The sequence below is a fragment of the Dromiciops gliroides genome, chromosome 4 (assembly GCF_019393635.1).
Source record: "Dromiciops gliroides isolate mDroGli1 chromosome 4, mDroGli1.pri, whole genome shotgun sequence".
Taxonomy (NCBI): Eukaryota; Metazoa; Chordata; class Mammalia; order Microbiotheria; family Microbiotheriidae; genus Dromiciops; species Dromiciops gliroides.
This window is the reverse complement of record NC_057864.1, coordinates 105,731,553-105,757,167: the sequence shown is the minus strand read 5'-3', so window position 1 is coordinate 105,757,167 and position 25,615 is coordinate 105,731,553. Positions and strand designations below refer to the sequence as shown.

Genomic DNA, 25,615 nt, shown 5'->3' with positions numbered 1-25,615 from the left:
GCATCTTCAGTGCTTAGCAGAGAGTCCTGCACATAGTAGGTACTTAACAAATGCTAATTAGGCTTTAGGCAGAGGCTTATATGAACACTCACTGAGTCATTGGTTTTAGAAGGGATTCCTTTTCAGTTATGAGTGAATGGGAATTAGGTTCCTTCCAATTTTAAAATTTGGTAAATTGGGGTGGCTAGATGGCACAGTGGATAAAGCACTGGCCCTGGATTCAGGAGTACCTGAGTTCAAATCCGGCCTCAGACACTTGACACTTACTAGCTGTGTGACCCTGGGCAAGTCACTTAACCCCCATTGCCCCGCAAAAAAAAAAAAAAAGTTGCTGAATCTAATGATTTGTCCCTAGGGACAGCTATCATTCTGCTTCCTCACCTACCTGTCCATCCACTTGCACTGGGCCCCCAGGCTCTCTCTAACCTGTAGTGAGTGCTGGCTCACCCTAGTTCTGATGCTGGTGGCAGATGAACTTCCTGAAGCAGGTCAGTCAACTTCCCTTGGGGGAGGCCGGGCAGCATCTTTGAGAGGCTCTCACCGCAGCCGTTCTACCCTCCAATTTCAACCCTCTGGACAAAGTATAGTTTCTCCCCTAGGAGAGTAATAATACCTGATTGCAGGAGGCCCGGCTCTGCTTATAAGATGTTAGCCCCTGCAGGCCCCAGGACACAGCTGTGTGACCCTAAGGAAGTCAATGATCACGTTTGAGCCTTAGAGTACTGGGCCTGAAGTCAAGAAGTCTGTGAGTTCAAACTCCACTTCAGATATTTATTCACTAGCTGCTGGACCCTGGGTAAGTAATGTGACTTGTATTTGCCTCAGTTTCCTCAACTGTAAAATAAGCTCATAACAGCACCTACCTCTCAGAGTTGTGAGGATCAAATGAGATATTTGTAAAATAGTTATCGCTGGGGCAGCTAGGTGGCACAGTGGATAGAGCACTGGCCCTGGATTCAGGATTCAAATCTGACCTTAGACACTTAACACTTACTAGCTGTGTGACCCTGGGCAAGTCACTTAACCCTAATTGCCTCACCCAAAAAAACAAAAAGTTATCACAGTGCCTGACACATAGTAAGTACTATATAAATGCTTGTTCCCTTTCCACCTCCCCCACCCCCAAACTATAAAATAAGAACAATATTACTTGCATTATTTACCTCACAGGGTTATTACTAGGAAAGCGCTTTGTCAATTTTATAGCATACCATTATTATCATTCATATTGCCCAGAAAGTTTTGCAGAGAAAAAGAAAAAGACCTGGGGGACAAAGGTCAGTGCCAGCCTACAGGTAGCAGGAGTCAGAGGGAGGAGGGGAGAAACTCATTTTGGGGAGAAGGTACTGATGGACCACCCAGTCCGATTCTGAAGTCCCCATAAACAGGAGACTGTAGCCTTCTTGTCTGCAAGTCCATATGTTATTGATGGCTGTGTGAAGCCTTGGGAGGGTAATTAAACAGAAATAAGACAGAAGGTATTTTGTACCCTCAGGCCAGCCAGGATGGAAACTGAATGAGAGACCCTTGGTTATGAGTTAACCAATATGAGCAATAGTAGCATAGTGGGTCTGTCCTCAGGGATTCTGTACAATCACAGCGCATCTGGTGGGGAATTCATCTGTTCTGATGAAGGCTGCTGGTGTTTGCCGACAGATGGTTTAACCGCTCACTGCCCTTGTTTCCACCAGGTCTGAGGATCTCGGTGAGCAAGGGCCTTGTGCTAATCCAGACCCGAGCCAAGGACGAGGTCCTCCTTTCTAATGTGGGGGCGGCTGATGGGCCCGCTCTGGGTGCTGGAGATCAGTCAGGCTGGGGGCTCCTCCTGTCCCTCCCAGGGATCTCTAGCCCAGAAGGATCAAGCACAGGGACTCTCCTAAGTGCAGCTGATCCAGATTGGAAAACATTTAACAAATAAATAAAAATACAAGAGACCATAATATGCGGTTTTCTAAGTCAATATGCAGCCAGAGGGATCCTAATGGACAGTTAAAGACCGCCATTTTTATTTGAGTTGGATCCCACTGCTCTGGCCCATCAAATATAATGGCCAACCCTTACCCATAAGCAGGAGGACAATCAAGTCTACTGGCATTCATTAAACTCTTCCTATATGCCAGACACTGTGCTAAGTGCCTGAGATACAAATATGAGCAGAAAGGCTTACATTCTAATGGTAGAAGACAAACATTTAGTGAGCTAAGAAGTGAAGAAGAGAAGTACCCTTAAGGGACAATGCAAATTATTGCACCCAAACCTCATTTTAGCTAAAAACTTAGGGGCAGCTAGGTGGCACAGTGGATAAAGCACCAGCCTTAGATCCAGGAGGACCTGAATTCAAATTTGGCCTCAGACACTTGACACTTACTAGCTGTGTGACCTTGGGCAAGTCACTTAATCCTCATTGCCCTCCAAAACAAAAACAAAAACAAAATCTTGCCCTTCCCCTAAATCTTCCAGTAGAGTTCTGGATTCCAGTTTTCCCTCCAGTACCTGGTTTCCCCAGCAGCAGAAATGGCAGGGGAGAGAAATCCTAGTCCCAGTATTGCAGCCAGATTAATCTTCCTTCAACACTGTTTGAATCACAGGACTTTTCCATGTCCCTAAATCCTACCCATCCTTTATTCCATCCCTTAATTCTCCCCCATCCTGTCCTCCTCTGAGCTTATGTCCCATCTCCTCCATGAGACCTTCCCTGATAGTTCCAGGCCATAATGACCTCCTCCTTCAAAGGCCTAGGCCACTCTCCAGCAGAGGAGACAGAATAAAGGGCTCATCAGACTTTTCCAAGGTAAACCCCAAAAGAGCAGAGACTGTTTCCATTTTTGCTTTTGTACACACAGCACCCAGCACAGTACCTGGACACAGATATTTAGCAAATGCTTGTGGATTCACTAATAATTTTATGTCTTGGATTGCTAGTTACACTCGAAGCATCATGATGGGAAAGTACCATATTTCTTCTGCTTTCTCAATGGTGTCAAGCACACAGCATTTGCTTCTTTGTTGTTATAGTAATTCAGAGGGGCAGCTAGGTGCCACAGTGGATGGAGGTCCAGGTCTGGAGTCAGGAGGACTCCTCTTCTTGAGTTCAAATGTGATCACAGACACTCACCAGCTGTGTAACCCCGGACAAGTCATTTATCCCTGTCTGCCTCAGTTTCCTCATCTGTAAAAGGGGTTGGAGAAGGAAGTGTGCAAACCACTCCAGGATCTTTGCCAAGAAAACCCCAGATAGGGTCATGAAGAGTCAGACAAGACTAAAAAACGACTGAACAACAATAATCATTCAGAACCACAGGTTTGGAAGGTATCTCAACCCGCATCTCTTGCCTGCCAGTCATTTTATTGCCTGACTGCCTAAAGATAGCCATTGAAAGGGAAGCCCACTACCTATACCTCCTGGCTTCGTGACTTTGGGCAAGTCTACCTCATCTGTAAAATGGGGGTAATAATACTTGTATTAAAAATAATAATACTTGTATTATTACACCATAGCACTATTTATTGTAGGATCAAAGGAGAATGTTGTTGATTGTCCTTCATTCGACATTGGGGTGATATCATGACTTGCACGGAATTGGATTTAACTGAGGGAGGGATGTGCAAGGTCACCAGCCTTACTCCTCCAGAGCTATCTGGGTCCATTGGCTCTCTCTCTCTACACACACACACACACACACACACACACACACACACACACACACACACACACACACACAGACTGGAGATGGCCCCAGATGTTTTTAAGGCAATAGGTGTTAAGTGACTTGCCCAAGGTCACACAACTATTAAGTGTCTGAGGCTGAATTTGAACTCAGGTCCTCCTGACTCCAGGGCTAGTGCTTTATTCACTGTGCCACCTAGCTGTTCCTAGGGTCAAAGGAGAGAATGTATGTAAAGAGCTTTGCTGATCTTTTTTTTTTTTTTTTTTTGCAGGGCAATGAGGGTTAAGTGACTTGCCCAGGGTCACACGGATAGGAAGTGTCAAATGTCTGAGGCTGGATTTGAACTCAGGTCTTCCTGAATCCAAGGCCACTGCTTTATCCACTTCACCACCTAGCTGCCCCCCCCACCCCAGGTTGTTTTTTGTTGTTGTTGTTGTTTTTTGTTTTTGTTTTTGCTGATCTTTTAAGTGCTATAGCAACATCAGCTATTTTTGTGGTTCAGTTTTGGTTTTTAATAGACCTTTAGATGGGAAGAAGCAAAGGAACTTGGATAATTCATAGACTGTAATGGTGGCCTTTGAACCATTGTGAGTCAGGCGAAGGTGCACCCAGGAGTGTGAAAACAACCCCAAAGGTGGGACCTAAAGATGCCCATTCCTGTTTGTCTACATTCCTGTTCAGGAAAGAGCCCAAGAGAAGTTTAGGGTCATAGGTGCAAATAAGTTCATGAAGCTAGAGCTGGAAGGAACTTCAAAGGCTATCTAATCTGCATCCTTCATTTTACAGATGAGGAAACTGAGGTTTAGAAAGGTTAAGTGACTTTCCCAGCATCACATAGCTGGCCTCAGAAGTAGGATTTGAACCCAGGTTCTCAGATTTCTGAGCCATTGCTCTTTCCGCTGTTACCATGGGTACTTCCTTCCTCTCTTCAGAATTCAGAGTTAGGGAGTTTGCTATGGAAGAGGGTCATTAGGGTAAGAACATTGGATTTGACCTTGAAGGACCTCGGTCTGAATGTCAAGTGTCTCTGCTACTTGCGTGATCAATACACACACACACACACACACACACACACACACACACATGAACCCAAGCATGTATACATATGCGTATGTGTGTATATATGCATGAGATGGTTGAACTTCTAAAGTTCTACCTCTGGAATTACAAGATTCACCCATTCTTCTCAGATTATCAAGCAAAACTTGTCTTTCATCATTACTTCCTCTTGGTTTTCAGAGAAATGAAGTTCCTCCTTCTCTGGCTCCCTCCCCATTGGTTCTCTTTTGCTGTTGTCTTCCCCCATTAGGGACTATCTTTCTTTTCGCATTGAAAAGTATCCCAAGCATTTAGAGTAGTGCTTGGCATATAGTAAGAGCTTTTAATTAATGCTTGTTGCCTGCCTACTGTCTGGGATGGGATGGGCACAGGGTCCTTGAAGTTGAGTAATAGTTTAAAGGAGACAGACAGCCAGATAGTCAGAGGCTTTCAAAAGAGGGCTCCTTAGACCTTATTAGAAAAAGTAAAACAGAGTCATTCTTCCTCTCCACCTCCAAGAATAGCAGGGTTGCAGGTCACAGAGAGAGAGTAGGTAGGGTAATAGGCATGCAGACTCAGTTTAATGAAAAGGACGTTAATTATGAAAAGAGGGCAGGTAGGTGGCCAGTGAATAGAGCTCTGCCCTGGAGTCAGGAGGACCTGAGTTCAAATTAGGCTTTAGGCACTTACTAGCTGTGTGACCCTGGGCAAGTCACTTCACCCTGTTTGCCTCAGTTTCCTCATCTGTTAAATGAGCTGGAGAAGGAAATGACAAACAACTCTAGTATCTTTGCCAAGAAAACCCCAAATGGGGTCATGGAGAGTCAGTCACGACTGAAATGATGCAACAACAAATTATGAAAATGAATGCTAATGATGATCTGCTGAGGTCATTTGGTCTGTTCATTTGCCTGCAGGCTAGACTTCCCCACCAAACATCTCAGCAGCTCTTACATGACTAGCTAAGATTTTGTTTTGACTGTACAGTGCTCACACTCTAGAGTTGCCAGTTTTCTAAGAAGTTTTTGTGCTCACTATACAGATGAGCAGACTGAGTCCCAGAAAGAGTAAAGGCCCAGCTGGGGTTGCATAGAGCAAAGCTGGGATTCATGGTACTGTAGGATTGATTTAGAGTCTGAGTGGATGCTAGTGACTGTCTAATCCCATCCTTTCATTTACCAATGAGAAAACCAAATGGCAGAGATGCTACATGACCTGCTCCAAGCAACAGCAGCTCCGGGATCCAAAGCCACATCCTCTCCCTTCAAATCCATCCCTCTTTTCCCCATCTTTCCATCTTGGGCACACGCCTGGAGGCAAGGGGGAAAGACAGAGAGGTCAACAATCTCCAGGGTGCTCCTATCCTCATCTTACTCCGGCTACTGTTTCTGTTCTTCCCTAAAACCCCATCTCAGCCAAGTCAGCTGAACTAAGGAAAGCTAAACTGCCCTGTAGTTATAATAAGGGCAGCCACTGCCTGCAGGTCAGGAAGAAAAGAACCACAGCAAATGACCTGGGAGGCATCAACTAAGAACCACGGCCATATTTCCTCTTATTCAGCTCTTAGCAAGTGGTTGGCCATCAATCAGCAGCTCTTCCTTCACCCATCAGGAAGAAAGGTCCCATGTCAAACACACCTAGGGATTCTTTTTTTTTCTTTTTTTTGGGGGGAGGGGGCAGGGCAATGAGGATTAAGTGACTTTCCCAAGGTCACACTGCTAGTAAGTGTCAAGTGTCTGAGGCCAGATTTGAACTCAGGTCCTCCTGAATCCAGGGCCGGTTCTTTATCTGCTGCGTGACCTAGCTGCCCCTACACCTAGGATTTCAGCGGGACCCCTCACCAGTCCTGAGTACATGGCACTTCTTGGACCTTTTCAAGGTCAACCCTTGCCACTCCCCCTCAGGTTTACTGTTTGACGGAGGCTTGCCTGGAATGCTCTCTCTCCCAATCCCTACCTCTGGGGTTCCCAGGTTTCCTCAGGGAAACTAAACTCTCACTTTCTGTTAAAAAAAAAAAAGCCTTTCTTAATCCCTCTGAGATTATCTCCAATTTATCCTGTTTATATCTTGTTTGTGCATAGTTGTTTACATGTTGTCTCTCTCCCTTAGCTTGCACACTCCAGGAGGGCAGGAACTGGGTTTTTTTGTTTGGTTGGTTGGTTTTTTTTGCCTTTCTTTGTATTCTCAGGATGAGCACTGTGCACCTGACACGCAGGAGACCCTTAATAAATGCTTGTGGACTTGATTTGACTTGCAACATGTATACCTTGATTTACAACAAAAGAATTACCCATGTGCCACAGAAAGGAAAAATTCTTGGACTTTAAAAACATGTGCCTCTATAGAAAATAATACTCCAAAGTGTGGCCAATTTGCTTATCTTTTTCTGAGTCTCAGTTTCCTTATCTGTAAATGGGGGCAATTAAAATTTCATTATGTACTTCACAGGGCTATTATAAGGGATGAGAACCATAAGTGAGCTAATTACTTCTAAGTAGCAAATCCTATATATGTGTGTGTATCTCTATCTCTATCTTTCTATCATCTACACACACACACACCCTGACTTCTTTTTTTTTTTTTTCGGGGCAGTGAGGGTTAAGTGACTTGCCCAGGGTCACACAGCTAGTAAGTGACAAGTGTCTGAGGTTGGATTTGAACTCAGGTCCTCCTAAATCCAGGGTCAATGCTTTATCTATTGTGCCATCTAGCTGCCCCCCAAAATGGACATTTCTTAAAGTGGTGATCGGAACATTAACCAGGGTAGGATGATCAGCCCTTTTTCCCAGGGCACTAACATTAACAGGGTGTATAAATTTAAATTTTTAAAGGACTTCCTATTTTTTAAATTTGTTACAGTGAGGTTTTGAGAATGCATACACTCCTGTGGTGTAGAAACAACTGAACTTAGCACCTAATTAGCAAGAATAATTGTTAAAATGGGAAACTACAACACTCTAAAAATAGCATCTATCCATAACCCACTGCAGTAACTCACCCTATCTTCTTTGACTGAATGTGTCTTAAGTACTTGTATTATTTTCTCATTCTGAATTACAAAGTTAGTATGGAGACTTGTTTGGAGCTGCTAAGCCCAGTACTTCGGGACTACTTTCTCTGGTACCACAATTGCTCTGGTGGTGATAACAGGTACATTGGTGCTTATTCTATGTCCTTCTTTCCCCAATCTCTCTGTCTCTGTCTCTGTGTCCCTGTCCCTCCCTCTCTCTCTCTCTCTCTCTCTCTCTCTCTCTCTCTCTCTCTCTGTCTTTCTGTCTGTCTGTCTTTCTGTGTCTCTCTGTCTGTCTCTGTTTCCCTTTGTCTCTCTGTCTCTCTCTGTGTCTGTCTCTGTCTCTCTGTTCTCTCTCTCTCTCCCTTAACTAGGCAATTAGGTGAGGGAAGAACCTTCCCCCCTCTTAGGCTTTTTTGCAGAATTTCTACAAGCTTCCTCTATATGTGGCTGATTGCTCCACAGCTCATGGCTCTTCTCTCATGACCCCAATGGTCTTTAAGGAGGGAAAGAGGCACATTAAGCTCTGTGCTTTCTGGCTTTCCAGGAATAGTGGAGGATTTATATTTTAAATGCCTCTAAGCTCACCTTTTAGGAGTTCATTTTTTTGCAGCTCATTCTTGAGAATGAGAACAAGAAGGACAGGCAAGGCTCAAGTCAATTATTATTTCCAGGACTGGGATTCATTCTTTTTCCTGGATAATGCCCCCTTTCATCGGGAGACTGAAGAGCTGTACCGCTCTATCTTGGATAGGAAACTGCTTAGTTCTATTAACCTTGACCGTGAGAGATTACACGAAATAAGGTCCAAGAGCTTCTGATCTCAAAGCTTGATTTCTGGTTCTTAGACCCTCTGTCTGGACTCCCTAGAAATTTCTGACAATGAGAGCTTGATCTTACTGGGAGTGTGGGGTTAAGGGAATGCAGAGAGGCAGGCGGAGGCTTTCAGGGGACTGGCTGGGTGACATTCGTTCTCCCCGGGTGACATTTTTGTGCTGGAGCCATCATTTCCTAAATGGTTCCTTGGAAGTATTGCTGGACCTCCCTCCCAGAGTCCCTTCCTCTTATGTACCCCAAGGAAGAAGGGCTAATTGATGGGAGGCTCTGCCTTTGTACTTAAAAACCTTACTTTCCTCTACTTCACCTCAGAGTTGGCAAATGAAGAGGCTTCAGCTGGGAATTATAATCGCCAGCGGTTTTTATAGCACCTTAAGGTTTGCAAAGCACTATGTATATGCTTTTTCAGTTGATCCTCAGAACAATGCTCCTGCCTGGATAAATCCCTCTCCAAACTCCAAGAAGATACCCCACTCAGACTCTGAAGGCACAGCTCCTAACCTCCTCCTGGGCATTGGTCACTCTACTTCACTGCTTGGAAGGCTTTAGACAAGAGGTAAACTGGCCAGGCCCCAACCACTGAGAGCAGCTAACAGACTCACAGGCTGCTAGATGGCACAATGAATAGAGGCCTAGGCCAAGATCTGAGTTCAAATTGGTTACTTAATAGATAGTAACCCTAAGCAAGTCACTTTAACCTTTACCTCAGTTTCCTCAACTGTAAAATGACAATTTAAAAAACACCTGGTAATAACAGCACCTACCTACCAGGGTTGTTGTGAGTCTCCAATGAGATATTTGTAAAAGTGCTTAGTACAGTGCCTGACTTGTAATAGGTGCTATAGAAATGTTTATTCCCATCTCTTCTCTTCCCTTCCCTTCCCTTCCCTTGCTTTCCCTTCCTTTCCATGTCTTCCTTTCCTTTCCTTTTTTCTTTTCCTTTCTCTTCTCTTCCCTTCCCTTCCCCTCACAAAGCTGGCACAGAGATGTTGAAAAAAATCTTCCGTAAATGACATCATAAGACTGCTGCAATAATTCTCAGTATGATAGAGTACTGGATCTGGAATTTGGAGACCCCCAGTTCAGATCCCAGAATAGATACCTCGGGTTTCTCATCTGTGAAGGGGAACGGTAATTCTTGTACTCACAGGGTTTTCATGTTGTAAATCTCAGTGTTCAAAATGGCTCATACTGTGGCCTGGGTCCTAGGGTTTGTATCTGACAACATCCAGGCACCTATTCTGATGAGAGCTAGGCTTATGATGTGGTTAAGAAGAGGGTGGATGGTAGGCAGGAAAAGTGGCATGCTTAGTTTCCCCTTTAGTCACATAGTTCAAGAAGCAACTGGGCACTATAATTCCTAAAACCTATCACTAGGACTGAAACAAATGCCCTGGGTGATCCTAGTTGATTCTCTCTTCCTCTCTGGACCTTAACACCTCCAAATAGGTCTGTCCATTCATCAAGGATGTTTTATCCCTTGATCCACCCATGCCCTAACTGGGTTAGTCATATATAAGACAAAATTTGGCACCCTAATGGAAGACAACAGGATCATTATGGAAAATGCCCATGCCCACCTCTTCATTGCCCAGTGGGATGACACCATGCAGGGAACAGCTGGTGTCAAGGCTCCCTGATTGAGTTTTTCCAGCTCTAGGCCCTTTGAGTTTTTAGAGGGGAGATAAAGGACAGCAAACTCCATTCCCCCAATGGCTACTAAGCCTCCAAATTGGTGACAAGGAATAGGCTGGGTTGTCACCAGCCTGACACAAAGAGTCAGTTCTTGGCTCTGTGCCCGTGGTATCCCTGAGTCACCTGCTTCATCCTCCTGGGCCAGCTCTCAGACTTCCCTTTCTACCCAATAGCCTTAGGGGCTGGAGAGCTCAGGAGGCATAACAATAAAGACAAATGGAAAACTTTGGAGGGGGGCAGGGAGGGGAGAGGATTTTTCCCTGTTTTCTCTGGCCAAGCCTATGCCAGTTATAAATCTCCCTCTGCAAGCGGTCCAGAGACCTCAGCTAATTGAATCTTGCTCAGTTGGTCTGGGGCTCACCAATGCCAGGAATGCTTATCTATGGTCCCAGTTCCATCTGCCATGGTAGGTTCCATCTGATCCTGTCTGTTCTCACAAAAGAGAAACAGACTGTATTTGGAAGAAAGTGCTGGAATGGCTGGACAAGTGACCAGCAACCCAACAAGAAGCTTGAAATAATTAGTGAGGCAGGGAGGAGGGGGAAGGGAAGACTTGATACCGTATCCACAATCCCAGCTTTCCATTGCCCAATCCCTCCCAACTCCCCTGACCACATTTTACAGTCTTAGGACCTCCAGGGAAAGGGGCTTCATTTAGTTCAACCCGTACTTGAACAGAAATCTCTTCTTCAACATCCCTGAAAGGTGGTAGCCCTAGCTCTGTTGAAAGACCTCCAGCGATGAGGTTTCCACTTATTACCTCTGACAATTCATGGTGAGTCTGGGGGCCTGTGGAATGACTAGGAAGGAGACCTTGCCTTCGGTAATTGATTGCAGTGAGCAGAAATAGCAGATATGTGGGCCCCTTTGGGAGAACAGGTGTGAGCAGAGGTAGTCATATTTAAGAGAAGGATCAGAGCAAAAAGGAAAAACCTCAAAAAAAGAAAAACAACAGAACCAAAAACAAAAGAAATAGTATGGTTCAGTCGGCATCCATATTCCACAGTTCTTTTTTTTCTGGATTTGGAGATCCTTTTCCATCATGAGTCCTTTGGAACTTTCTTGTACCATTGTATTGGTGAGAAGAATCTAGTCTATCACAGTTGATCAACACATAATGTTTATGATACCGTGTACATGTTCTTCTGGTTCTGCTCATCTCACTCATTATCAATTCATGCAAGTCCTTCCAGGTTTCTCTGAACTCCTCCTGCTCATCATTTCTTACAGCACAATAGAATTCCCTTACATTCATATACCACAATTTGTTCAGTCATTCTTCCATTGATGGGCAGCCCCTCAGTTTCCAATTCCTTGCCACCACAAAAAGAGCAGCTATAAATATTTTTGTACATGTGGGTCCTTTTCCCTTTGCAAGTTTCTTTAAGAAACTGAGTCTGTTATCCTTTTGTTATTAACCACTCCTCAGTGTGGCACAGTGGGCCAGCCTTGGAGACAGAAAGATCTTTCTTTAACACATACTAGCTCAGGCACCAGGGGAAAGGTCACTTAACCTCTCAGGACCCCAGGCAACTCCTCTATATATAAATTATACAATGAGTTGATGATCTGTAATAATGAAAGTATATTTTCATAGATACTAGGAGTTCCCCACAAAGATGAAATCACAGGTCTGGACCATCCAAAAAATTAACAACTCACATTTATACAGTCCTTGAGGATTTATAAAGTTCTTTTCTCACAACTATGTGGGAGAAGTCTTATCCCCATTTTTCATAGAGGAAAACTGAAGTTAGAGGGATTAAGTGACTTGTTCATAGTCACAAGTCTGGCAAATGGCAGAGTTGAGATTTGTAACCATATCTCCTTATTCCCAGTCCAGAATGCCTCCCGCAGTCAACACTCCAATGTCATCCAGGAGCCAGGATTTTTAAGAAACAACCCAGAGCCCTCAACAGTTCAAAGGTGGACGTGAGGAGCAGTCAGGGATGCTGGGCTGACCACTGCTTTCTTGTAGTGCAACAATATGCCCAGTGATGATTCTATGAGCGCTAACACACTCTCTCTCTCTCTCTCTCTCTCTCTCTCTCTCTCTCTCTCTCTCTCTCTCTCTCTCTCTCTCTCACACACACACACACACACACACACACACACACACACACAGAAGGGGGAGAGGGAAAGAGAGGGAGAAGGAAAGCTGAACTTTGGTTCCTGACAGGTACAGCTTCATTGAGCATCATCGGTAATTTAAATAGATCAGAGTCAGGCAAAAGGCAGTACACATGTGAACCCTATTCAGGGAAAGGGCAATTAGCCCCACCTTCACCTGCTAAAAAAAGAGGCTTGGGAAAGAGACCTGGTCATCAAGAGAGCAGTTGCCAGAAACTAGGACATCTGGGTCCCATTCCAGAGCCTTTGGCAGGCAATGGGAAGAAACAATTTTCTCAGTTCCCCTCTCCTTTCAAAAATCCTACCTTTCCATCATTCTTCTCATTATCTCTCAACTTCAATCAATCAACAAACATTTATCAAGCCTCTACCATGTACCAGGCACTGTATTAGGTTGGAAGATTCAAGTACAAAATATAAAATAAACTATGTTTAAAGTAAGCTTACATTCTGATGGGGGACACAATAACAGCATATCAAAGGTATATGGTATAAAGTTAATACATATATGTGTGTGTGCACATATATATATATATATATATATATATATATATATATATATATAAAATATGTATATATACACACAGAGAGAGTAGCTAAATCCAAGGTAGTATGGGAGAGAGAGTACTAGAGGTACTGGAGGGGGGCAGGAATCATGTAGAAGATGATGCCTGACTTACATTCTCTCTCTCTCTCTCTTTTTTTTTGGTGAGGCAATTGGGGTTAAGTGACTTGCCCAGAGTCACACAGCTAGTAAGTGTCAAGCATCTGAGGCCGGATTTGAACTCAGGTCCTCCTGATTCCAGGGCTGGTGCTCTATCCACTGCACCACCTAGCTGCCCCTCGACTTACATTCTCAAAGAAGAGAGACACTGTCAGAGGCAGAAGTAGGAGGGCATGCATCCTAGGCATGGGTGTGAGGAACAGAGAGAGCCTCTTTCACTGGATCATAGAATATAGGTTGGGGAGGAAAGTCCAATGTATCGGGAAAGATGGTTTGGGGCCTGGGTGTGTAGGTCTTGAAGGACTCATTAGAGGAGTTGATAGTGGATGGCAGAAGCAGTAGGAAGCCACTGGAAATGGTTGAGATGGGGAGTCTCACAGGGTCAGATCTGCATTTCAGGAAAATTCCTTGGGCAGCAGAGGGTTGAGTGGACTGGAGTCGGGAGAGACTTGAGCTAGTAGACCCATTAGGAGACTATTGCAATAGCCTAGGAAGGAGGCGATGAGGCCCTCAATTATGTGAACAGGCCAGATATTGACCCTTTTTACAAGAAATAGCTGAGAAAACTGAGGCTGAGAGAGATGAAGTGATTTGCTAGTAAGTGTCTGAGGAGGGATTTGAACCTAGGTCTTCCTGACTCTTAATTCCAGCACTCTGTCTGCTTTGCCGTGTAGCTGCTCCTAATATACATCTGTCTGTTTTTGTCTCTGTCTAATGGGTGCCTCTCCTCTTCATATCTATTTCATAAGAGGTCTGGCAGCAGATCATTTGTAGGCAAATCCCAGCATACATGCCTGCTCCTGCCACCCACTGCCTTAGCCAGAGTTCTGCTATACCATGTACTTGATGTTGCTAAGAGTCAAGTCAACAAGCATTTATTAAGTGCCTGTTGTTGCTCCAACTCTTCATGACCCCATCTGGGTTTGTCTTGGAAGAGATACTAGAGGGGTTTGCCATTTCCTTCTCTAGCTCATTTGACAGATGAGGAAACTGAGGCAAACAAGGTGAAGCGATTTGCCCAGGGTCACACAGCTAGTAAGTATCTGAGTCTAGATTTGAACTCAGGAAAATGAGTTTTCCTGACTCCAGTCCCAATACTCTATCTACTATACCACTTAGTTGCCCCTTATTAAGTGCCTACTATGTGCCAATCACTATGATAAACACTAGGGATACAGTCCTCTATGACACCTCCTCTACAGTAATAACTATCAAGATAATGAAGGCAAAAATAGAATTCTAGACTCTAATTACTCAGGTAACTCAAACCTACCTCTGCTCACACCTGTTCTCCCAAAGGGGCCCACATATCTGCTATTTCTGCTCACTGCAATCAATTACCGAAGGCAAGGTCTCCCTCCTAGTCATTCCACAGGCCCCCAGACTCATCATGAATGTCAGCTAAGCCCAGAGGCCTGGACCTTGGTGACCAACATGCTTTGTTAAGGACTAAATTCTACCTGTTTTGAATTCTCATCATCTCAGATGCAGACCACACCAAGAATTTTTACTGTTCCTGGACAAGGAGCCTCTCCATTTCACATAGAGAGAAACTGAGGCTCAGAGATGGTCCTTACCAAAGTCACAAAGAATGCAGAAGTGGGAGAGGAGTTGGGAAACAGGGAAAAGGAAATTAATTGGGAACCATACCACCAAGTGCTTGGGTACAAGAACCTCCACACAGACTAACATGCGTCTTCAGCCTGCTCCCCTCTGGCTCCCAGCCTCCTCTGACCTCGGGCCCAGGCTGGAAGCACCTGAGGTTTCTGAGTTTGTAGGATCACAGGGTTTAGAGCTGAGAGAACTCACTTTACAAGTGCAGAAGCAGGCTCTCATCTGCAGTGAGAAGTGACTTTGCCCGACGTCACATGGGCAGGAACAGAACAATTCTGTATGAAGGGCACTGTAGATAGAGGCCTGCACTTGGGAGTGACAAAGTGCTGGCTTCCACCTGATCCTAGCTGTGTGACCCTAGGGCTAGTGCCTCTTACTTTCTGGGAGTCTCACTTTCCTCATCTATTGAGTGCAGGGGCTGCAGATTTGGCCCCGAAGGGCCCTTCCAATCCTGCATCTCTGCTCTGATAAACCCAGGACCTTAGACGACAAATGCAGAGCTCTTTGAGCCACAGTCTATCCCTCTGCCATGGTGGTTTCTTCCATTTGTGCAAAATTAAATTAGAAAAAGGAAAGCAAGAGCCCCTAAATCATGCTGATGGCAAATGTGACCTTAGGTGAGTCACTTCTGTTCTCTGGGCCTCAGTTTCCCCATTTGTAAAATGAAAGGGTTGGGCTCCATAGCATCCAAAGGTCTCTTCCCACTCCAACACTTTGATGCAGTAACTAGAAGATCACTAAGGTGCTTTCCAGCACTGAATCCTAAGCCCTCCCATTCCCCTCATTAACTCTGGCTTAATATATTTAAGGGGGAAAATAAATGGGACCCTAGTCTCAGAGCTCCCCTGCCCCAATTCCTCTCAGCTCCCACCTTGGGCCCCTTCTGCTAGAAGCCCCGGTCCATAGGCGAGGGTCCAGGCATCTCCTGATAGTGTTGTGTCAGGATCTGGCTGCCTAGCAACCAAACCCAGCCTGTCACCATGGCAAACAGCTGAGCAAGTGAAAGACGAGAGGTTGGTGCATCTCTTTTTGGAAAAGGGGAAAAAAGCCATCAGGGAGATTTGTGGTTTTTTTCCTGAAGGGATTGGCTGTTCAGTCACTGGAATTTTCACTTCAGTGATACTGACATTGATCATAGGGTCAGAGATTGCAAATGAGACTTTGGAGAGCTTCTTACCCATGTGACTTTGATCGTGCCATTTAACTTCCCTGAGCCTCAGTTTCCTCATCTGGAAAATGAGAGGGTTCGACCAGGGGACCTCTGCGGTTATTTCCAGCTCAATATCTCTGATTCTTGTTTAACCCACTATCTCCATCACCCGTGTCTCACGTGATAACATGGTTCTTCTCACCCAGGTAAAACCCCTCCCATCTACTTTAATTCCCCCTCCTTCACCAATCTTTATGGTTTCTTCCTTGCTGGCTACAACTTTCTCTCATCCTTAAAAATCCTCACTTGATTGACTGACCTACAATTATCATCCTCTAGGGAGGCTAGGTGGTACAGTGGATAGAACACTGGCCCTCGAGTCAGAAGGATCTGAGTTCAAATGCAGCCTCAGACACTTGACACTTACTAGCTGTATGACCCTGGGCAAGTCACTTAACCTCAATTGCCTCAAACATCTGGGGCCATCTCTAGTTGTCCTAATGTATATCTTGCCGCTAGACCCAGATGGCTCTGGAGAAGAGAATGAGGCTGGTGACAATGCACAGCCCTCCCTCACTTAAATCCAATTCACTGCAAGTCATGATATCACTTCCCAGTGTTGCAATCCTTTTTGAGAATGAAGGACAAACCACACACACACACACACACATCCCCCACCTTTCCCTTTCATGGTTAATCTCCTTCAGAAGACCGTGTTCATTATACCTGGGGCCTCCAAATCTCCTTTCAATGGGTTCTACACCCTTTGCAATCTGGCTTCTGACATTATCATTCAAGGAAAATCGCTCTCTCTAAAGTTACTCGTGGTCTCCATTGCCAATCTGACGGCCTTTTCTCAGGGCCCATCCTTGGTCTCCGTGCAGCCTTTGACGCTGTGGATCACCCTCTTTTCCTGGATACTTTTCCTCTGGGTTTCTGTGACATAGCTCTCTCCTAGTTCTTCCACCTGCTAGACAGCTCCTTCTCAGTCTCCTTTGCTGGATCTTCATGGAGGTCACACTCATCTGATCACAGATGTCCCCTAAGGCCCTTTTCTCTTCTCCCTCTATACAAGGGGTTTTAAACCCAGGTCTGTGAACTTTTAAAAATATTTTGAGAACTACAGTTAAATATACTTTTTTGGGGGGTGAGGCAATGAGGGTTAAGTGACTTGCCCAGGGTCACACAGCTAGTAAGTGTCAAGTGTCTGAGGCCAGATTTGAACTCAGTTCCTCCTGAATCCAGGGCCAGTGCTTTATCCACTGTGCCACCTAGCTGCCCCGTAAATATAATTGTTTTTCATTGTAATCTTATATATATTTATTTTTATACACCCTCAATTATATGTTTATGCATTTAAAAATACTCTGAGATGTCCATAGTTCTCATGGGACTGCCAAAGGGGTGCATGTCATACAAAAAAGGTGAGGGCCCCTATTTCATCCTCTGGCACTTGGTGATTACATCATCTCCCATGAGTTCAATGACCATCTCCATTCCGATGATGCCCAGATCTATCCATCAGCCTTGACCTCTCTCTCGTTTGCAGGTCTCAAATCCCCAGTGACCTTTGGACTGTCTCAAATTGAATATGTTCAGAATAGAACTCTCCCCTCTCCTCTTCCAAACTTCTCTAATACTGTCCATTCTAGGCACCCAAAACATTGGTGTTATCCTTGGCAACTCCGTCACGCTCGCTCACCCCACAGATCCAATTTGTTGCCAAGTCTTGTTGTTCTGCCTTCACATCATCTTTTCTATGCAAGTCCCCTTCCTTCCACTCCCACAGCCACCACCCTGGTGCAGCCTCCCATCACTCCAGGCCTGCATCACTGCAATTGCCTCCTAATTGAATTCCCTGCTTCAAGTTTCTCCCCACTCCAATTCATCCTCCACTCTGCTGTCAAAGTGATTTTCCTAAAGCACAGAGCTAATGCTCTCTCTCTCTCTCTCTCTCTCTCTCTCTCTCTCTCACAGACACACACACACATACCTACCTTCTACTCAATAAATTCTGGTTTATAGGACATTCTCCTTTAAAATGACTGAGTTCAGCCCTAGCTTAACCCATCCTTGGGTCCACATCAACTTACCTCTTCCTCTGCCCTCTAACTCTCTTATTTGAATTAATTTAATTTGATTAATCAAATAAAAGATGCTGTTTCTCCCTCTTTCGTCTTCAAAAAACAATTCTTGCCTACCTTCTCAAGGAAGCCTTTAATCTAATTTCTAAGATGTTGGAACTGAATCCCAGAGAGTCTGTGACTTGCTCAAGGTTACACAGCTATTAAGTAGAGACAGAAGCAGAACCCATGCCTTCTGACTCCAAATTCAGTAATTCTCACACACAGCTCTATAACCTTTGTTATCTATAATCCTCATTTGGTACCTTACTGTCTAGTAATAACAATAACAACAACTCTCACTAATACAGACAGTGCTTCAAGGCTTACAAAACAATTTACAAATTATTACTTTGTTGATCCTCACAACTACTCTAGGAGGTAGGTGCTTCTATTATCCCCATTTTACAGATGAGCAAACTGAGGTTGACATAAGTCAAATGACTTGCCTGCAGGGTCACCAAACTAGGAAGTGTCTGAGGCAGGATTTGAACTCAGGTCTTCCTGATTCCAGGTCTAATGCTCTATCTTCTACATCAATGTGTCATATCTACTTATCTGTAGGACTCCTTGAAGGCATGAACTATGATGTATACTTCTTTATACATCCTCATATCTATAGTAGATACTTAACAAATATTTGATTGATTGAACCAGTTTTGGAATGGAGGTGGGACATTTGTCCTGTGTCCCTGTGAAGTTTGTGAGGCAGGTATTATCATCTGCAGGCTGGGAAACTTTAAGTTCTAGAAGAGAAATAACTTGTCCAGGGTTGCAAACAAGTTAGTGCCAGGTCTTAAGACTGGCTCTTCATGGCCATTTTTTTTCTTTCTTTTTTTTTTTTTTTGGTGAGGCAATTGGAGTTAAGTGACTTGCCCAGGGTCACACAGCTAGTAAGTGTTAAGTGTCCGAGGCCGGATTTGAACTCAGGTGCTCCTGAATCCAGGGCCAGTGCTCTATCTACTGTGCCACCTAGCTTCCCCATGGCTATTTTCACAATGCCATGATGCTACTCCATCTGTGCCCTGTCTGGAGAAACACCAGCACCTAAACCTGAGATCTGGATTCTCGCTCCAGTGTTGTCACCAAGGAGCTGTGTGATTGTGAGGAAGTCCTTTACCCTCTCCAGGACTTTATTCTCCCATCTGTAAAGGGAAGTGGCTGGGCCACCTGGGGGACCTGCTCTAACATTCTGCCATTTTGTCTCTCTCTGGACAGCAGCCCTCGGGACTCTTGGGCAGGTTCCAGAGCTTGAGGAAGAGCTGTGTCTGGCCAACTGCTCAGCAGCTGAAATATCCAATTGCTGCCATCTGTAGGCATCTGAGAGCCCATGGTGATGGAAGCTGGCCACATGGCTGGCTTGGGCCAGACCCTCCTTCTGGGTCCAAAGAAAAGTCATCACCAGGAGAGGTCTAGGAGGAGGTGATTCCCGGCTTCACAGACACCCATTCACTTCTAGTTCCCTCAGTCAACTAAATCTTGCTTTTCTCAGGCCGTTGGTTTCATCGAATGAGCCCTGGGCTCAGGCACACAGAGCCAGGAGACCAGAATGATGATCCTGGTCCATCTCTGACTAGCATCAAGATCTCATCTCTATAGGTCTTTAATTTCCTAGACTGGGAATAATCACATCTGACCTTCTAGCTTCAAATGAATGTGTAGCAGCCACCACAAATGTACTCTGAATAAAGTCATTCATTTTGGCGTGGCAATTGGGGTTAAGTGACTTGCCCAGGGTCACACAGCTAGTAAGTGTTAGGTGTCTGAGGCCGGATTTGAACTCAGTTCCTCCTGAATCCAGGGCCGGTGCTCTATCCACTGCGCCATCTAGCTGCCCCTAAAGACATTCATTTTGATTCAACAAATATTTATCAAATGCCTGCTGTGTGCAGAATATGGTGCTGGGCAAGACTCAAAGTGCCGCTAAGGTACAATTCCTGCCCTTACAGGGCTTACAGATAACTTCATTACACAATATTATAAGTGCACAAGAGAGGTCCAAGCAAAATGCTAGGTAAGGTCATCAGGGAGTTATTGGGGGCGAGGAGGGGAAGAGATCATTGTTGACTGGGCAGGAGAGAATCCTGGAGGACTTCAAAGGCAGTGGCATCTCAGCTGAGCCTTAAAGGATTTTAAGAGGGGACAAGGGAAAAGGATATAGAAAAAGGGGCATCAGAGGAAACTATGAATAAAGGGACACACACTGGGAATGAAGAGTAGTCCAGTTTTGCTGTATGGAATGTAGCCCACTTGGAAGGGAGTGGTATAAAAAGACTAGCTGGGGAGAGTGGCATCAGACTGTGAAGGGGCTTGAATGCCAGGCATTCATGAGGCAATAGGGAGCTACTGAAGAGTTTTGAGCAGGGTCTGTAAATAAGGCAAATTAGTAGAGCAGCAGTGGAAAAATATACTGTATGGGGGTGGAGGGAGAAAATAAAAGCAAAAAGACCTGTAAGGAGGAGGCAGCTCAGTGGATAAAGCACCAGCCCTGGATTCAGGAGGACCTGAGTTCAAATCCAGCCTCAGACACTTTACTAGCTGTGTGACCCTGGGCAAGTCACTTAACCCTCATTGCCCCACCAAAAAAAAAAAAAAAAGAAAGAAAAGAAAGATGCAAAAACACCTATAAGGAAGCTATTGCAGTAGCTAAGGTGGGTCCAGGGATTAGGGCCTTCATTAGTCAGTCAACAAGCATTTATTAAGCACTCATTATTTGTCAGGTATGGTCTAAGTGCTGGACAAGTCATTAGGTTGGTGGCAGTAGGAACAGAAAGGAAGAGCGGATATAAAAGAAGTAAAAACATCATAAAGGGAAACCCACCCATGGGGGCTCATACCACCATCATTCTGGGGCCTATGTCGCTGAAGGTTGCTAGTTCCCCATCACTTATATATACTCCAATTTCACCCACAGGTGACAGGAGGCCGAATTTTCTACGACTACATCGCAGAACACCCCAGGACATCCTGCTTTAGCTATTTCCCCACTGTGGCTGAGAATGGCAATTCAAAATTAAATCCTCTCCCACCGAATGATATGCTGGACCAGAAGAAGGTCTCCAGATGGCCCTCTTTGGTGAAAGAAAGCCCCAGCTGGATTAGTATAATGGAAAGGACATTGGAGTCCGCATCAGAGGCCCTGGGTTCGAGTCCTGCCTCAATCACTTACTAACTGTATGACTGGTTGACAAGTCCCTCCACCATGCTGGTCCTCAGTTTCTTCTGTGAAATGAGGGATTTGGATGAGAGGACCTCCAAGGCCCCTTCCAGGTATCACCCTCCATCATTCTGTATCTCCAGGATCTAGCCAGTGTCTTTCTCTCTTACTACTGGTGTGACCTTGGCTTCACACTTCCGGGTGTGACATTCCCCTTCCCTGTGAGAGGAGGAGGAAGAGGAGGTGTCTGACTGCTTCCTCTTGCCTCCTCCCAGGGGTAGAGCGAGGATACAGACAGAGGAGGGAGGCCTGCTTGGTGATCCATTTGAAGGGGTGGGCTTCAGCATCAGCTCAGGCTGAAGCCTCTTGCCAACAGCAAGATGTTGCTGTGTTTCTGCTCTAGCAAGGAGCTGAGGAGGAGACAGGCGGTTCTGATGGGGCTATTTATAGCAGGTGCCACAGCCTTTCCAATGTGTGGGCTTTGCCACTCCCCCAAACAGAAGCACAGGAAGAGGGTTTTTTCCCCCGGGGGGACCCCATCTCCCAGGGTTGCAGGTGGGAGTTGATGGAGGATGGGAGAAGGGGAATCCTTTAGAAACTCAGCTCTTCTCATTCCTTAGGGAGGAAAGCAGCCAAGAAAAAAGAAATCTGCATGACGTAAGGGGGGGGGGAATCTTTTAAAAATCCCTTTTGGATGCAAGGCTGAGTAAGAAAAGAGTCCTGGAAAATACTACTTAAAAATAATACCTTTTGGTAGCATTCCTAGAGGGGAAACTGCCCCAGCAGAGCCCTCCCCCATCCCCCACACCTACCCACCCCAAGCCATATGCATCTCTCCCTGAGCCCAGCCCGTGTGTCCAGCTGCAGTGACATCCCAGCCACCCCACCTCCGTATCCCCACCCTACTGGAGTGATTTCTCACTCATCTACTAGGCCCACCATGTGGGGCTCCAGGCTGAAAGGGAATCAGCTGGTGGAGAAAGCATCTATGCCTGATATCAAAGCTCATTATCATTCAGCCCAAACCCTTCAGAAGCAGCAATCCTCCAGAGATCTGGAAGAAAGGGGTGTTAAAATGATCACCACCATTTTCCACCTCCAAAGCATTTATTAATCACCTCTCTGAGCCGCATGATATACTTTGTTTTTGGAGTCAGGAGGCCTGTGCCCTGGGCAAGTCATTTCACTTTCTCTGAACCTCCACTTCCTATATGTACAATGGGGATAATCCAGGAACACGAATCCATTTAGTGCCTAATGTGCCAGGCCCTGTATTGAGCACTGTAGAGGCAAGGCCATATGACAGGCCCTACCTATCTCTTCTTTTTTTTTTTCTACCTACCTCTTCTGGGAGGAAAGTGTCATGCAAAAAAATTTAAAACACCATTTAAATGTCAGTTATTGTCTTACTATCTGACTTAAGCAGGCATGGACCTGGTCCTTTGGAGGATTAGACTTTAAGAGTGGCAAGACACAAGAATTATTATTCCCATTTTACAGGTGTGGGATACTGAAGGTCAGAGAGATGAAGTGATTTGCCCAGACACAGATTCACAGAATTTGAGATTTGGAAAGGACCTCTATTCCAACTCATACATGAAAGAAATCCCCGTCATAATATATCTGACAAGTGCTCATCTATCCTCTGCCTGAAGTCCACCAAGGTGGGCAAACTCACCAGGCACCCTAATCTGCTTTAAGGATGGTTGTTGTTCAGTCCTGTCTGACTCCCCGTGACCCTATTTGGGGTTTTCTTAGCAGAGATACTGAAATGCTTTGCCATTTCCTTCTCCAGCTCATTTTCCAGATGAAGAAGCAAGGCAAACAGGGTTTAGTGACTTGCCCTGAGTCACCCAGCTAATAAATGTCTGAGGCTGGATTTGAACTCATGAAGAGGAGTCTTCCTGTTTCCAGCTCCACACTGTATCCATTTCACCACTTATTTGCCCTCTCTAAGGATTAGAAAGTCTAAATTAGCTTCTTGGAACACCTCCTCATGCTCATAGTTTTGCCCTTTAGGGCCAAATTGGAAAAAAATCTAGTCCCTCCTTTATGTGACAGTTCTCCAAACCCTTGAAGACAACTACCATGTCCTCCCTGGTCTCCCCTTCTCCTGACGAAACATGCCCAATTCCTTCAACCCATCTTCACATGCCACGGACTCAAGGCCCTTCACCCGTGCTGATTACCCTCCTCAGTGTGATCTCTGTCTGGCTTAACAACATTCTTCTTAACCCGGATGCCCAGAACTGAACACAGTATTCCAGATGAGGTCTGGTGAGGATAGGATAGAGGGGGAATTCTCTTTTCCTGGAACTTAGGCCTCTCCCAAGGCAGCCCAAGGCCATTAGAAGATTTTTTGGGGGGTTGCTCCATCACATAGCTAGAACCAATATAGCCAGATCCAAAGTCTTCTGATTCCAGATCCAGCATGCTCCTCTCTAGGTCCTGCTGACTCAAAGACCAAACAGCTACCGGCAAGGGGCATTGGGACTGAGTTCAAAGTGTGGAGAAAAGAACTCTGATTTTTACCAAGCAGAGAAAGGTAAAGGGGCAATGGGGCAATGGGGCAATGAGGATGGGGGGGATGGGGAGGGAAGGATCCCCTGGTTGTTATGACCACCTGCCAGATAGACATGAGACCTTAGTCTCACTTTAAGCCAGGGCTCTTGGCAAGGTGAATTATTGATAGGGGAGGCCCCAGAGATGAGACTGAGATCTTTTTTTGTTGTTGTTAATTATCATCTGGACAAGAATCTTGAATTAATGATGAGCCTGCCACACACCTGTGAAATTTAACAACTCAATCTCCCCCAACAAATGGTCCCCTTTCAGACAGCCTCTCCCAGAGTTTGGCTCAGAGCCCTCCTCTCCTGATTAAAAAAAGTCAAGCAAACAACTCTGCCACCCACTATAGCCAAGAGAGGTTACAGATAGTGAGACAAGACTGCAACCATTTTGTAGGGTTAGGGGACATGTTGGTTGTGTTTGAGAAACAGCCAGGGGAACACCCTCAATTTCAAAGTTTCACATAAGCCATAGTAGGGCCCTAATGCAATCCAGGAAGTTAAAACCATGAAGTGTGGGAAAATTATGAGCTCAGAGGCTTTTAGGTCAGGGCTCCACTCTAAACACCCTTCACTTCTGCAGAGTGGGAGAGCCCTGTTTTAAGATGGTTTCTGAGTAAAGCCCCAAGGGGCCTGAAATGAGGAAGTCTCCACCTTGGTCCTGCTAAGAGCTGGAGTGGCATCCACCTTCCAGCCAAGCCTTCTGGGGCAGAGGGTGCTGCCCACTTGTACCCTTTTACATTCCCAAGCGACACTGTGACACAAGCCCACCACCAGATCACACCCATCATGACCACAGTTAGGGCTGACGACCCTACCCAGAGCTGAGAGGATCTTTCTGATAAGATTAAGCTGGAGGATGTCCAAACTACCCTAGGTGATTTGCCATCCACTGTGCCCTATCCAGCCTGGCACCTTCAGGAGAGGCAGCCCCACATATCCTGCAGGCAGAACACTGCCTGCCCACTCATACACAGAGAAACAGAGGGACAGACAGACAGACAGACAGACACCTCGCTTCTTCCTGGGCGGGAGGCATCCATTCTATCACAGAATCTAGGCAGTTGGGGGGGGGGGGCTTTGGTGCTCATTCTCGAACATGAGGGTTCTTTCCCCCCAAATAAAAGTACCTCCCTTCCTCTTTGGGTTTTCCCTTTTACCTTTGAGGACTCCTTGCTCTGTGCACTCCTGAAAAAGGAAGTCTTGGCAGTAAAGAAGCAGTCCTCTAAATCTTCATCCAGGCTGCAGTACCCACTGCTCATGGTGCTGTCCACGGTCATCTACCGCGGGCGCCCGCGACGGGAGGTGGCTCTCTAGCTCATGGGCGCGAGGCAGCCCCGGGGCAGCGCGCGCGGTGGTGAGACCCCCGGAGCTCCGAATGCGGCAGCGAGGGGGGAGGATTTCTCAATTCAGTTCCTGTTCAGCCAGCCAGCCAGCCAGCCAGATCGTGTGCTCAGCTCCCCCCTGCTCCTGCTTCCAACACCTCCTCGCCTCCAATTCCTCTGCTTCTGCTGGGGTTTCTTGCCCCCTCCTTCCTTTACTTTAACGAAAGGACGCCTGGCTCCTGGGCAGGCTAACCTTTCCCCTTCTCCGCCCACAGCCCTCCTTTCCCCAATAGGCGCAGCTACAAAACACCGGTATCAAACCTGGGTGAGTTTCTTCTCTCAAACTCACTCACCATCTGTGGTTTAATCTCCTCTCTGTCGCAGCAGGGCTGAGCATGCAAAGCTCACCATCTCACCACTGGCCCCCCCACCCCCACCCCCACTCCCCTTTCCTGCCACTCTCGGAGTTTGCAGTGGAGTTCAGAAGCCACTTCCTCTTGCAAGGTTTCTCTTCAGGCTTCCTTCAAGCTGTCATGAGTCCTGGGGGGTGCAGGCTGGGGGGTGCCAGTCAACCTCT

At 45.9% G+C, this 25,615-nt stretch overlaps 1 protein-coding gene across 2 annotated transcripts in view; it reads right to left on the bottom strand.

Moving 5' to 3' along the window:
• The window catches only part of RASSF5 (Ras association domain family member 5), a 113,666-nt gene that overhangs the window by 21,488 nt on the left and 66,563 nt on the right, over positions 1-25,615 (bottom strand). Inside the window, exon 1 of one of the 2 annotated variants that reach the window (XM_043964193.1) lies at positions 24,874-25,455. The exons of the other annotated variant lie outside the window; for it this stretch is intronic. Coding sequence (XP_043820128.1) covers positions 24,874-24,993 — 120 coding nt within the window. The 5' untranslated portion in view covers positions 24,994-25,455. Of the gene's footprint in view, positions 1-24,873; positions 25,456-25,615 lie in introns of those variants that run through there. 2 annotated transcript variants of the gene reach the window in all.